This window comes from Scyliorhinus torazame, chromosome 8 (assembly GCF_047496885.1).
Source record: "Scyliorhinus torazame isolate Kashiwa2021f chromosome 8, sScyTor2.1, whole genome shotgun sequence".
In the NCBI taxonomy this organism is placed as follows: domain Eukaryota; kingdom Metazoa; phylum Chordata; class Chondrichthyes; order Carcharhiniformes; family Scyliorhinidae; genus Scyliorhinus; species Scyliorhinus torazame.
Window position 1 is genome coordinate 156,416,897 of NC_092714.1, and position 15,316 is coordinate 156,432,212.

A 15,316-nucleotide genomic window follows, 5' to 3' on the forward strand; every position below is an offset into this window, starting at 1 on the left:
CGGTTTTGTGAAGGGTAGGTCGTGCCTCACAAACCTTATTGAGCTCTTTGAGAAGGTGACCAAACAGGTGGATGAGGGTAAAGCAGTTGATGTGTATATGGATTTCAGTAAAGCGTTTGATAAGGTTCCCCACGGTAGGCTACGGAAAATACGGAGGCATGGGATTCAGCAGTTTGGATCAGAAATTGGCTAGCTGGAAGAAGACAAAGGGTGGTGGTTGATGGGAAATTTCAGACTGGAGTCCAGTTACTAGTGGTGTACCACAAGGATCTGTTTTGGGGCCACTGCTGTTTGTCATTTTTATAAATGACCTGGGGCGTAGGATGGGTGAGTAAATTTGCAGATGACACTAAAGTCGGTGGAGTTGTGGACACTGCGGAAGGATGTTACAAATTACAGAGGGACATAGATAAGCTGCAGCGCTGGGCTGAGAGGTGGCAAATGGAGTTTAATGCAGAAAAGTGAGAGGTGATTCATTTTGGAAGGAATAACAGGAAGACTGAGTACTGGGCTAATGATAAGATTCTTGGCAGTGTGGATGAGCAGAGAGATCTCGGTGTCCATGTACATAGTTCCCTGAAAGTTGCCACCCAGGTTGAGAGGGTTGTTAAGAAGGTGTGTTAGCTTTTATTGGTAGAGGGATTGAGTTTTGGAACCATGAGGTCATGTTACAGCTGTACAATACTCTGGTGCGGCTGCATTTGGAGTATTTCGTGCAATTCTGGTCGCCGCATTATAGGATGTGGAAGCATTGGAAAGGGTGCAGAGGAGATTTAGCAGAATGTTGCCTGGTATGGAGGGAAGATCTTATGAGGAAAGGCTGAGGGACTTGGCTGTTTTCATTAGAGAGAAGGTTAAGAGGTGACTTAATTCAGGCATACAAGATGATCAGAGGATTGGGTGGACAGAGAGACTTTTTCCTCAGATGGTGATGTCTAGCACGAGGGGACATAAGCTTTAAATTGAGGGGAGATAGATATAAGACAGATGTCAGAGGTAGGTTCTTTACTCAGAGTAGTAAGGGCGTGGAATGCCCTGCCTGCAGAAGGGCCTGTACTGCGCAGTAATGTTCTTAGTGCGTCTTATTAGATGGAATTGTGCTCTCTGGGTTTGAGCTTTCAGTTCCCTGTTGGAGGTATTAATCTAGGTCCGTTTAAGGGTGGGGGGAATGCAAAGTAAAAGCTGAACCCTGTCTCAATGGAGAGAAGTCACAGCAGGCTGTTCGTTCATACCTCCTGAGTGCCTGGCTCCAGCTATAGAAAGAACTTCCTTGCCTATCATCTTTACCAGGTATTGGTGTAGCATTGCATTAAAGGAGGGATTGGAGAAAATAAACGTTGAAATTGGAAAAGCAAGGCAGGTTTATTTTAACTGTTTCATATATGGCACCCACAAACATACCATCATTTTCGAGTGACTCTTTATTTTCCCACTTTTTGAGCACGCAATTTGACTCCGACACTAGCTCATTGTGTTTAAATTTGATTACCAAAATGTTGAATTTTGCCTCCACAGGAAGCTGAGACCCCTCGTAGTGTGCTGGAAGAAATTGGACTCACATAAGTCGTTCGTTAAAGTGAACATTACCCCAAATATTCCGATCTAGATTTCATTGCTTTAATTGTAATGTATGGCTACTATTGCAGGATGCTTTCTCTTGTTTTATTTTGGTTCGCAGAACTTGCCAACATTTTTCATTGTTACAAATAAAAAGGGAAACAAGACATCTTTGAGTTCACAATCTGAGTTAAATGGAGGCTTGACAGGATTCCTTTTTCCAAAATGACGAATATTTCCGAGCAGAGCAACCATTTGCAGTAAATGACACAAGCTGAAAGCTAACTGGTCTATACAAACTGAGCTCCCCCTGTTGACACTGTGGTTGGCTCGAAGAATTGGACATGATGTTTGTTATCCATTTTTGTTAAATGCAAGTTGTCCTTTTTTTGCTGTAGTGAAAATTCATCTTCAGATTGACACCTTTTTCTTATGTATCACGCATACATTCCAGCCTCAGTTTGTGTTTGAAATCAATAGTTGACAATATACCAAAGCAAACCAGTGTTGACAACTATTTTTGTGTTTTGGAAACTAATTTATTTTTTAAATGCAGTTTGCAGCCTACATCCGTGGGCTTTGGTTTTGCTTGTATCTTTAATAATAAAATCAGATTCATCTTGAAAAGGGTCACTCAGTGGAGCATGATGCAATATAAGGGGGATGAGGAAAGGGATTTAGTCGTAATCATGTAAAAAGAAAATCAATTTCCAATGACTTAGAACAACGTTTGATACTGGTGTGACCTCTGCAGTTGTGAGACCTTCACTTCTGGTATCTCGCACAACTGCCCCTCATCAGAAGTAAGATTGCTGAAGCTTCATTTGACACTAATAATCAGTTTACATTTTGAAAAGGTTTGAATTCATTGTGAAACAGTATGTAGTTTAGCTATTCCAAATATGTAAAAAGAAATCAAAGTATTTTCAGTTAACAAATGATTGTAGTTTTCAATGGGGGGAGTAATTTTGATTGTTTCTCCAAAACATTTTTGTATGTTCTTCAACTGAGCTTGGTCTTATGGTAATAATTTATTCAACATTGTTTTTTTTTTCAAAAACAATCTTGTTCGTAAGGCCAAATCAGGCCATTCAGCTCGATAAACAAGTGTTTAAATTTCATTTTTGGTCAATTGCTTAACTAATTTGTGTTCTGCAAAAAATGTGGCACACTTGTTTCTGTTTAAATGCTGCTGACCAGCTGTGTGATCGTCCAGTGGTTTAACGTCTTCATTTTTCATGAACCCGGGAGTGTAAGTATTGCAACATAAATGTACACCACAAAGTAATAAACGTTCTTTCTAATATAAAAATGTCTGGTTATCCTTTTGGAGATTGATCTATTTCTAAAGTAAATCTCTTACTATAGAACCAATGCAACTGATTTATAATTGAAGTGTATTACACTATAATACATAACTATATAATGACTTGTTGATGTTTCAGAGATTTACAATTTCCCGCTGGAGACTTGTAGCTTGTGAGCACAGATTTATTTCTATATTTGAAATAAGTCACTGGGATTAATTGCAGAACAGTAGACACTCTGTTGTGTACACCCTCTAGTTCTGGTAACAATCATGGGAAGGATTTCACTTCACTTCAGGAGTTTATTAATGGCTCCTTATTTGCAGTGACACTCTGCCTTTCTGATTAGGGTACCAATTCTGCCTAAATGCTGCAAATGGAACTGGAAATGTTTTTCCTTCATCAAACTCTGGTGCATGGGTCTCTATTCCTTTGGATGATTTCAAGAAAATTAGCCAAGTACATGAGAGAAAAGGGAATGAAAAGGCAGAGTAGTATATTCTAAATAGTCATACCCAAAAGATTGTATTCTATATAATCAATGTGAAAATCAACTACATTCATTGGTAGTTTTCCTGCTGCAAGTCACAAGGGCCCAGATTCAAGCCCAAAGATATAGGCTGACACCCCATGTAGTACCAAGGGAGTGTTGTACTGCCAAACAAGACATGAAACCAATTGCATATTCTCCCCGTGTCTACGTGGGTTTCATCCCCACAACCCAAAAATGTGCAGAGTAGGTGGATTGGCCATGCTAAATTACCCAATTATTTTTTTCAATTAAGGGGCAATCTAAATTTATAAAAAAATTAATTTAAAAAAAGACATGAAACCAAAGCACCTTTTACCCTCCGATCGTTGCAAGACAGAAATGCAATGGTACTGATGAGTAGGGAGTTTTTCTGCTAGTGTCCTGGCCAATGTTTATCCCTCAATCAACATCACATTTTGGTTATGATGCATTGTTATATGAAAAGTGGATGCTTATGTCCCATATTACACCTGTCTTCATAGGGTGCAAGGTATTTTGAGATGACTGATGGTTGTGAAAGGTGCTATATAAATGCAATTTTGTTCCTATAAAGCATTTTCACTTATGATTATTGTATTTCATGGCTTGTTCTTGCTTCCTGATGTAGGCACAACCACAATATTAATAACCGCTTTCAAAATGAGAGTTCTCAATTTGGTAACCTGGACTTGGTCTTATATGTCAATACTTGCAAGATGTACATGGGGTACAGGTCTCTGGCACAGAGTCTGTCCCTGTTGCTCAGAAGGGAAGGGGGGAAGAGGAGTAGAGTATTAGTCATTGGAGACTCCATAGTTAGGGGGATAGATAGGAGATTCTGTGGGAACGAGAGACTCACCGTTGGTGTGTTGCCTCCGAGGTGCCAGATGTCTCACATCGTGTTTTCGGGATCCTGGAGGGGGAACAACCCCAAGTCGTGGGCCGCATAGGTACCAACGACATAGGTAGGAAAAGGGATAGGGATGTAAGGCAGGAATTCAGGGAGCTAGGGTGGAAAACTTAGATCTAGGACAAACAGAGTTATTATCTCTGGGTTATTACCCGTGCCATGTGATAGCGAGCCGAGGAATAGGGAGAGAGGAGTTGAACACGTGGCTACAGGGATGGTGCAGGAGGGAGTCAGATTCCTGGATAATTGGGGCTCATTCTGGGGTCGGTGGGACCTCTACAAACGGGATGGTCTACACCTGGACCAGAGGGGTACCAATATCCTGGGGGGGGGGGGGGGAATTTGCGAATGCTGTTCGGGAGGGTTTAAACTAGTTCAGCAGGGATTTGGGAACCTGAATTGTAGCTCCAGTATACAGGAGGTTGAGAGTAGTGAGGTCACGAGTAAGGTTTCAAAGTTGCAGGAGTGTACCGGCAAGCAGGAAGGTGGTTTAAAGTGTGTCTTCAATGCCAGGAGCATCCGGAATAAGGTGGGTGAACTTGCGGCATGGGTTGGTACCTGGGACTTTGATGTTGTGGCCATTTCGGAGACATGGATAGAGCAGGGACAGGAATGGTTGTTGCAGGTGCCGGGGTTTAGATATTTCAGTAAGCTCAGGGAAGGTGGTAAAAGAGGGGGAGGGGTGGCATTGTTAGTCAAGGACAGTATTACGGTGGCAGAAAGGACGTTTGATGAGGACTCGTCTACTGAGGTAGTATGGGCTGAGGTTAGAAACAGGAAAGGAGAGGTCACCCTGTTAGGGGATTTCTATAGGCCTCCGAAAAGTTCCAGGGATGGAGAGGAAAGGATTGCAAAGATGATTCTGGATAGGAGCAAAAGCAACAGGGTAGTTGTTATGGGGGACTTTAGCGTTTCCAGTCAATATTTGGAAAGTTATAGTTCGAGTATTTTAGATGGGTCCGTTTTTGTCCAATGTGTGCAGAAGGGTTTCCTGACATAGTATGTAGATAGGCCAACGAGAGGCGAGGCCATATTGGAGTTGATACTGGGTAATGAACCAGGACAGGTGTTGGATTTGGAGGTAGGTGAGCACTTTGGTGATAGTGACCACAATTCGATTGATTTTACTTTAGTGATGGAAAGGGATAGGTATATACCGCAGGGCAAGAGTTCTATCTGGGGGAAAGGCAATTATGATGCGATGAGGCAAGACTTAGGATGCATCGGATGGAGAGGAAAACTGCAGGGGATGTGCACAATGGAAATGTGGAGCTTGTTCAAGGAACAGCTACTGCGTGTGCTTGATAAGTATGTACCTGTCAGGCAGGGAGAAGGTAGTCGAGCAAGGGAACCGTGGTTTACTAAAGCAGTCGAAACACTTGTCAAGAGGAAGAATGAGGCTTATGTAAAGATGAGACACGAAGATTCAGTTAGGGTGCCCGAGAGTTACAAGTTAGCTAGGAAGGACCTAAAGAGAGAGCGAGGAGGGGACATGAGAAGTCTTCGGCAGGTAGGATCAAGGATAACCCTAAAGCTTTCTATAGATATGTCCGGAATAAACGAATGACTAGGGTAAGAATAGGGCCAGTCAAGGACAGTAGTGGGAAGTTGTGCTTGGAGTCCGAGGAGATAGGAGAGGTGCTCAATGAATATTTTTCGTCAGTATTCACACAGGAAAAAGACAATGTTGTCGAGGAGAATACTGAGATTCAGGCTACTAGACTAGAAGGGCTTGAGGTTCATAAGGAGGAGGTGTTAGCAATTCTGGAAGGTGTGAAAATAGATAAGTCCCCATGGCCGGATGGGATTTATCCTAGGATTCTCTGGGAAGCTAGGGAGGAGATTGCTGAGACTTTGATCTTTAGTCATCTTTGTCTACAGGAATAGTGCCAGAAGATTGGAGGATAGCAAATGTCCCCTTGTTCAAGAAGGGGAGTAGAGACAACCCCGGTAACTATAGACCAGTGAGCCTTCCTTCTGTTGTGGACAAAATATTGGAAAGGTTTATAAGAGATAGGATGTATAATCATCTGGAAAGGAATAATTTGATTAGAGATAGTCAACACGGAAGGGTAGGTCGTACCTCACAAACCTTTGAGTTCTTTGAGGTGACCAAACAGGTGGATGAGGGTAAAGCAGGTGATGTGGATTTCAGTAAAGTGTTTGAGGGGCTGTTTAGCACAGGGTTAAATCGCTGGCTTTGAAAGCAGACCAAGGCAGGCCAGCAGCACTGTTCAATTCCCTGTAACAGCCTCCCCGAACAGGCGCCGGAATGTGGCGACTAGGGGCTTTTCACTAACTTCATTTGAAGCCTACTTGTGACAATAAGCGATTTTCATTTCATTTTCATTCATTTTGATAAGGTTCCCCACGGTAGGCTACTGCAGAAAATACGAAGGCATGGAATTCAGGGTGATTTAGCAGTTTGGATCAGAAATTGGCTAGCTGGAAGAAGACAAAGGGTGGTGGTTGATGGGAAATGTTCAGACTGGAGTCCAGTTACTAGTGGTGTACCACAAGGATCTGTTTTGGGGCCACTGCTGTTTGTCATTTTTATAAATGACCTGGAGGAGGGCGTAGAAGGATGGGTGAGTAAATTTGCAGATGACACTAAAGTCGGTGGAGTTGTGGACACTGCGGAAGGATGTTACAAGTTACAGAGGGACATAGATCAGCTGCAGCGCTGGGCTGAGAGGTGGCAAAGTGAGAGGTGATTCATTTTGGAAGGAATAACAGGAAGACAGTACTGGGCTAATGATAAGATTCTTGGCATGAGGTCATGTTGCAGCTGTACAAAACTCTAGTGCGGCCGCATTTGGAGTATTGCGTGTAATTCTGGTCGTCTCATTAAAGGAAGGATGTGGAAGCATTGGAAAGGGTGCGGAGGAGATTTACCAGAATGCTGCCTGGTATTGAGGAAAGGCTGAGGGACTAGAGGCTGTTTTTGTTGGAGAGAAGAAGGTTAAGAGGTGACTTAATTGAGGCATACAAGATGATCAGAGGATTGGATAGGGTGGTCAGTGAGAGCCTTTTTCCTCGGATGGTGATGTCTAGCACGAGGGGACATAGCTTTAAATTGAGGGGAGATAGAGAAAAGACAGATGTCAGAGGTAGGTTCTTTACTCATAGTAAGGGCATGGAATGCCCTGCCTGCAACAGTAGTGGACTCGCCAACAGTAAGGGCATTCAAATGGTCATTGGATAGACATAGAGACGATAAGGGAATAGTGTAGATGGGCTTTAGAGTGGTTTCACAGGTCGGTGCAACATCGAGGGCCGAAGGGTCTGTACTGCACTGTAATGTTCTAAAAGACCAAAGGACTTCCCACAATGTAAATAAATCTGCAAGGGTTGGCATTTTACTAACTGCTCTTAAATGAGCGATGAGCTACACCACATTACTGGATAGCTTCTCTGCTTCAGCCCCTGTTATTCCTGTGGATGGGGTGCACTGGGATCCAGAACGTGGTGGTGATTGGCCCCAAAGCCCAGCCATTGGGTGGCACGGTAGCACAGTTGTTTCACACGTCCAGGGTCCCAAGTTCCATTCCCGGCTTGGGTCACTGTCTGTGCGGGGTCTGCACAATCTCCCCGTTTCCTCTGGTTTCCTTCCACAGGCCAAAGGTTAGGTGAATTGGCCAAAATTGTCCTTAGTGTCGAAAAAGGACAGCTGGGGTTACCGGGCTAGGGTGGAGGTATGGGTGCTCTTTCCAAGGCCCGGTGCAGACTTGCTGGGCCAAGTGGCCTCCTTCTGCACTGTAAATTCTATGATTTACATGGCACATCACGAGTGTGACTGAATACAGTTCCAATAGCAAACTCAACACGCTCTGATGAAGAAAATCCTAGAACTCCCTACCAGCACGGTGGGTGTACCTACACCACATGGTTAAAGGGCAATTAGGGATAAATGCCAGTCTTGTCGGCAACCCTGCATTCAATGAGGAACTAAATAAAATATAGAATTTTGAACCATCAGGTTGATGTAATACATGTCCTTTTGTTGAGCAAGGTTTGAGAAGAGTGCAATAGAATTTGCTAAATTCAAAGTAGTTACAAAAGAAAAATTCTCATTGTGTATTAGGGCTTTACAAATTTAGACATATATACAGTATGGCAAAGATCTCATTTAGGGTGCATAATGCAAATATTATACACTATACAGTTATCCGGATTACTCTTCAGTCAACATATAACTTAAATACTGTTTGACCACATCAGAAACAAAGAACTTTAATCTAAGACTTTAAATACATGTTGCCTAGAATATCAACTGATTGTTTAACACCATTATCAAAACAAATATAAAACAAAATGTACATAAAGGATGGGAGCTTATTAAAAATGGAGCTTGTCCTTGCGCTCATTTTCTTGATTCTGTAGCTGATGTTATTTCATTTTTCATAAAGCTTAACTCTGAAAAATACATTTTTAAAAATTACCTTCCAGATACAAGTGCCTCGACTTTATTACAAGATTTTTACATGACCTACAACTCTCAGCAGTCAGAGTTGCTCCAGCTGCTGATTGTATTATTTAATAACTTGGTTCACAATCAACAAGGATTCTGTCCATGGGAAGAACAGCCATACTTAAGCCTTATCGTCAAGTATCTGTCCAACTCTTAAAATTATTTATGTAGGCACATGGCGTGATCAGAGCCCAACAAACCCATCAACCCTCTGGAATTCTTTGCCAATGATTTAAATCGGTGACCTCTGGTTTATTGACCCATTCATTGCAGGGAATAGTGTTTCTCTCAATTCCCTAACTCCAAGGAGAACAACCCAAACTCTCCCCATAATTGACGTCGCTCATTCCTGGTAACCTCCTCTGACCCTTTCCACCATCTTCACATCTTTGCTAAAGTATGATGTCCACAATATTCCAGCTAAAGTTTAACCAATGATTTGGAAAGTTCTGATATGATGTGCCTCTGGTTATAAACCCATATAACCCATTTTTGTAAACCACCATATTAACTTGCGGTCAATTTTAAGGATTTTTGTAAATGGACAGTAAGGTCTTTGTTTATCTACACTTATCAATATCCTGCCATTTATAGTGTACTGTCTTCCATATTAATCCTTCTACAGTGCATCCCATTACCATGTTTAACCCCAGGTTCCTGTCGATGTTTTTCTGAAGCTTCTAACTAACCTCACCGCTATACTACATTGCCAAGTTTTGCAGTATTTCCAAACTTCATAATGCTGCTGCATTTTCCAGCACTCCAACTGATTGAGACTGCTAACACTTTTAAGATGGAACGCTGTGCTGGGTAAGCTGTCGTGGAGGGATGACAGGCAGCCAATTATTAATTGAGGTTTGTCTGGACTCTATTTAGCTCAATCTGTTTCCGATGGTCATTCTTTAAACACTCACCTTTTTCTCCATATTAAAGACTGAGTGGGGCAGCACGGTAGCATTGTGGATAGCACAATTGCTTCACAGCTCCAGGGTCCCAGGTTCGATTCCGGCTTGGGTCACTGTCTGTGCAGAGTCTGTACATCCTCCCCGTGTGTGCGTGGGTTTCCTCCCACAGTCCAAAGATGTGCAGGTTAGGTGGATTGGCCATGATAAATTGCCCTTAGTGTCCAAAATTGCCCTTGGTGTTGGGTTGGGTTACTGGGTTACGGGGATAGGGTGGAGGTGTTGACCTTGGGCAGGGTGCTCTTTCCAAGAGCCGGTGCAGACTCGATGGGCCGAATGGCATCCTTCTGCACTGTAAATTCTATGAAAATCTATGAGTGCAGTGAGACAGTTTTATCACCCATTACAACTAGACCCAACAAACAAATACACAATCAAGACTGATGGATTTCTTAGATAGACTGTAAGAGATTAAAAACTAATCTCCACAGAATCCCTACAGTGAACAAGGCAGCCATTCAGCCCATCACGTCTGCACCGACCCTCTAAAAGAGCACCCTACCTTGGCCGGCTCTTCTACCCCATCTCCATGATCCCACCTAACTTGGACACTAAGGGGCAATTTACACAACCATTCCAGCTAACCTGCAAATCTTTGACTGTGGGAGGTAACTGGAGCACCCAGAAAAAACCCACGCAGACACAGGGAGAACATGCAGACTCCGCACAGTCACCTAAGGCTGGAATCGAATCTGGGTTCCTGGTGCTGTGTGCTAACCACTGTGAACCATGCTTCTGAAAAAGTTCTTATCGTTAAAAATGAAACTGTTCATGGAGGAATGAGATTCCTTCTGAAAGGACAATTCTGAGCCTCAGGATATTTGATCTGGAGTCCCCCTTAAAATTCCAAGATTCAGTCTTGTTTCTGATTAAAAGTTGGGCTCTGCCTGGGATTCTGAGCAAAGATGGACAGGTGAGGTTGGGATTTTTTTCTGGGGTTTGTAGCCGAGAGAGGTCCTGATGAATGAGTCACCCACCCTGCTGTGAACTATTGGAACTGATGGTTATAAACACATACACAATGAGAATCATTGGTCTAGTATCCTTGGACTTAACCAGCCCACCAATGGCAACAGTTTTCATTGTTCACCCCCAAGGTGCCCGTTACTGGCTGCCATCATCTTGTTAATGCTCCTCAGTCAGCCCCATTGAAGCCCCAAAACTGTGATTTCCCCACCTTAGCCACCAACCCTCGATCCCCAGTATTGTCACCTGACCATCAGTCAAGGCCACCTGTCTCAGTGTCCTGGATCTTCTGCCTCTCTTGCCAGAGTTCCAGTCTCCTGATTCCCCTTATCCCCAAGATGAACAGTATTGTAGCATTTTGCCTAACAATGTAGTAGAACAGTTACCTTCAATCATCTACAGCTTCTGTTTCAGTTGTATCTTCCAGTTTGACAGGCACTGTTGATTCGCTTGCTGAGCTCTTTGTACTTGGAGAAGTGGTAAGGCTTCTTGCTTCAGGATTATCCATGGGGACTTGGGTGTCCTTTTCTATTGAACTAGCTGGAGAGTTTCTGTGCTCACTTTGTGGTCTTTTTGTTTTGGAGTCTTTAGATTTTCTTTCAGACTTGTTCTTGGCTTTCTTCTCTCTCTTTGCTTTCTTTTTACTTCTTCTGTCCTTGTTTTCAGACTCTCTCTTTCTTTTCCTGTTCCACCCGTGAGGACTTCTACTTCTAGACCGTGGCTTACTTTTACTTCTGCTTCGTGATCTCCCTGTCCCCAATCCCTTGCTGCCAGACCGATCTCGGCTTCTCCCTCTGCTTCTGCTCCTGGATCTAGATTTACTCCTGCTCCTTGACCGTTCTTCACTTCTGCTCCTTGATCTACCTCTGCTTCTTGATCTTCTCTCTTCACTTCTGCTTCGAGACCTCTGTGATCTGCGCATTTCTTTACTCCGGCTTCTGCGATATCTGTCTCTGCTTCGTGACCTTTTCCTGTCCTGACTCCTACTCCTGGACCTCTGTGACCGTCTCCTATCTCTGCTCCTGCTTCTCTTTCTTTTCCTTTCAGAATCGCCAGATCTTCTCTGCGTTTTGTCTGGACTACAGCTATACCACCTCCTAGATCGATTGTGGTAATCATGTCGATAACTTGCTCTTTCACGTCTCTCATAATATTTATGAGAAAAAGATTTTGTTCTGTCAGGTGAGATGTAAAGGTCTCTGTCAGCCTCCCAGAACTCACTATTAGGATTCCTGAACACATGAAGGAAATTGCAGTGTTTCCCTCGGGGGCATTTGCGTCTTTCATAAAGTCCTGTTAAGCAAATTAATAAAATCTTTACAAAATGTAACTTGCTGCTGATAACATTCAACAAGCAATAATCAAATTATTCCACCATGTGAAGGCTGTGTGAACGTGTGAAATGGAAAAACTACACTAGAAGCAAATGCCCATGAACTCATGTTGCCAGATGGAGCAATGAAGCAAATTTCAATTATACATCAAAAGAATTATAGAAGGCAGCCATTTAGCCCCTGTCCGTGCAACAGCAACTCAGCTGGTTCCACTCCCTTGACCTATCCCCACAATCCTGTATATTTTACTCTTTTAGCTGCTTATCCAATTCCTTCTTGATTGAACCTGCTCCCACCACACACACAGACAGTGCATTCGAGATCCCCTCCACTCACTGCATGGAAAATTTCTCCTCGTGCCTCCATGGTTTCTTTTGCCAATTCCCTTAAATCTGTGCCCTATGGTTTCCAATCCTTCCACCAATAGTTAGTTTCTCTCCCCATCCCTCATGATTTTGATCATCTCAATCAAATCTCCTCTTCCATGAGAACAGCCCAAACCTCTCCAATCCACCCACATAACTGAAGTTTCTCATCCCCAGAAGCACTTTAAAAAAAGATCTTATTGGAATTTTTGCACTTATAATATCCAAACTTTGCAGAATACAGAAACAAGAATAACACCAGTACCACATGCCGTCACTACATCTGTAACAGTGGTCCCAGTTCTATCTTTTCCCTACATTATTGACATTAGTGTGGATGATAGTTTTTTTCTAAGAAGTATTCCTATTGGGGCTCAATATTTAGTAATAAGAGTTACACACAACTTTACAGTATTTACAATTATTGCCAGGACACTACATTGTTTAGAATTACATTCGCTTTGCTGGGGAGGAAAGTTCTGTACTCCGTTCTCAGGGGAGATTAGAAAGATCCGTCCTCCCAGTTTGGAATGTGTGGGAGGAATCCATGTCCCCTCCTGTGAATGGCCTTCTTCCTCATTCCTTCTCTGATATAAGGATATAAGCGGGCTCCTCATTCAGGCGGTGTGCCCTCCCCCCTCCTCACCCCACACACAATCCTAGTTAGTTGCTGGTTGCAAACAGGTCGGTAAAGAGGTTCGTGAACTTCTTCCATGTGTCGTGGAATCTCTCCTCAGACACCCTGATTGAGAATTTTATTTTTTCTAGTTGCAGGAACTCGGCTAGGTCTTAGAGCCACTCCCGTGGCCCTGGGTGATGCTGCGGATTTCCAGCTTGGCGATCTGTGAGTTGAAGACCAGGGCATTCGCCCCCTTCCCCGTCCAGAGTTCTGTATGCTCGGTGGTTGGGCAGGACCCCCTGACACAATTCGCACCTATCCTCCACCCTCTGGGAAGAACCCACTCATGCGTGTCTTAGTAAGGTGTGCTCTGTGCACCACCTTGAGCTGCATCAGGCATAGCCCTGTGCAACGCCTTGATCCAGAGTCCTCCCCCTATCTTCATGCCCACTCCTCCTCCCATTTGCATCTGGTCTCGTCCGGTGGGGTCCTGACCGTCTAGGAGTCATCCATATACGTTGCCACATTTGTCATCCCCTAACCAGTCCAGCCCTACCATTTGTGTCCAGATGTGTGTTTCCGGGTGTCTGGGGGAACATTAATGTCTCAGCATTAGAAGAGGGAGTAAGCCCCATCTTTGCAGGTCCCTCTTCACCTCCTCCACCAGGCTCAAGAGGTTCATTTGTGAAGCCTTGTCCAGGTGTGGGCCACTCGTATCCCCAGGTACCTGAACTTGGTCACTTTAAACAGTAGTTCTTCCAGCTCCCCTCCTCGCACCCGGAGGTTCACCTTTTCCCAGGTTGAGTTTGTAACTGAGAAGGCACTGAACTCCGGTGCTTTCGGTAGGACTTTTGCATCAGTGTATAATGTAGGAGGATAGCGCAGCTAAACACGCGGCTAAACCAGTGGTGGAGGGAGGGTTTCAGATTTCTGGACCATTGGGATCTCTTCCGGGGTAGGTGCGACCTGTACCAGAAAGACAGGTTGCATCGAAACTCGAGGGGCACCAATATCCTGGCTGAGGGGTTTGCTAGTCACTCGGGAGGATTTAAATCAATATGGCACGGGGGTGGGAACCAGAGCGTTCGCTTAGAAGGGGTCATAACTGAAGGGAAAATAGAGAATAAAAATAATAGAACATCACCCTCAGGCAGAGCAAAAAAGGTGAAAAGGTGAGAAGGGAGGTGGTCAACGCAGGACTGAGGGTAGTGTACCTAAATGCATGCAGTATACGGAACAAGGTAAATGAGCTTGTTGTGCACATTGAAATTGACCGGTACGATGTTGTGGGCATCACGGAGACGTGGCTGCAAGGGGATCAGGGCTGGGATCGAAATATCCAAGGATATGTGTCCTATCAAAAGGACAGGCAGATGGGGAAAGGGGGCAAGGTTGCACTGTAAGGAATGAAGTTAAATTGATAGCAAGGAGTGATATAGAATCAGAAGGCATAGAATCTCTGTGGGTAGTGTTGAGGAATCGCAACGGTAAAACGACCCTGATGGGAGTTATGTACAGGCCCCCTAGCAGTAGTCAGGACGTGGGGCAGAAAATAAATTAGGAGATAGAGAAAGCATGTAAAAAAGGCAATATCACAATAATCATGGGCAACTTCAATATGCACATGGACTGGGAAAATCAGTGTATCCCCAGAAAAGGAATTTGTGGAATGTTTAAGAGATGGTTTTTTGGTGCAGCTTGTGGTAGAGCCCACTAGGGACCAGGCAATTCTGGATTTGGTGATGTGTAATGAGGCAGACTTGATGAAGGAACCTTTCGGGAGCAGTGACCACTATGATCGAATTTACCCTGCAGTTTGAGAGGGCGAAGCTGCAATCAGATGTAACGGTATTACAATTGAATAAGGGTAACTACAAAGACATGAGGAAGGAGCTGGCCAGAATTGATTGGAAAAGGAGACTAGCAGGGAAGACAGTGGAGCAGCAATGGCAGGGGTTTTTGGGGGTTATTCAGAAGGCACAAGCAGAAATTCATCCCAAGGAGGAGGAAATGTGTTAAGGGTAGGACAAGGCATCCATGGTTGACGAGGGAAGTCAAGGACAGCATAAAAGCAAAAGAAAAAGCATACAAAGTGGCAAGGATTAGTGGGATCCAGAGGAATGGGAATCATTTAAAAGCGAGCAGAGGACAACTAAAAAAGCAATAAGAGGAGAGAAGATGTAGGTAGCTAGTAATATAAAAGAAGATAGGAAGAGTTTCTTTAAATATATAAAGGTTAGAGAGAGGCAAAAATAGACATTGGACCACTGGAAAACGTGGCTGGAGAAGTAATAATAGGTAACGGCAGACGAAC

General features: G+C 43.8%; 2 protein-coding genes across 6 annotated transcripts in view; one reads left to right on the forward strand and one right to left on the reverse strand.

Annotated features, from left to right (window-relative positions):
• Nucleotides 1–15,316, forward strand: part of LOC140428217 (AP-1 complex subunit sigma-2) — a 110,370-nt gene that overhangs the window by 80,386 nt on the left and 14,668 nt on the right. For 4 of the 5 annotated variants that reach the window (XM_072514427.1, XM_072514425.1, XM_072514426.1 and 1 more), the window contains one exon: nt 1,516–2,869. The exons of the other annotated variant lie outside the window; for it this stretch is intronic. Coding sequence is in view for 1 of the 4 variants with exons in the window: in XM_072514426.1 (XP_072370527.1) it covers nt 1,516–1,563 (48 nt within the window). In the remaining 3 variants the exon portion in view is untranslated. Of the gene's footprint in view, nt 1–1,515; nt 2,870–15,316 lie in introns of those variants that run through there. 5 annotated transcript variants of the gene reach the window in all.
• Nucleotides 8,503–15,316, reverse strand: part of zrsr2 (zinc finger (CCCH type), RNA-binding motif and serine/arginine rich 2) — a 53,885-nt gene continuing 47,071 nt past the window's right edge. Inside the window, exons 11-12 of the mRNA XM_072514424.1 lie at nt 11,071–11,977; nt 8,503–8,701 (exon numbers count right to left, since the gene is read on the reverse strand). Of these exons, the coding sequence (XP_072370525.1) occupies nt 11,073–11,977 (905 nt within the window). The 3' untranslated portion in view covers nt 8,503–8,701; nt 11,071–11,072. The remainder of the gene's footprint in view (nt 8,702–11,070; nt 11,978–15,316) is intronic.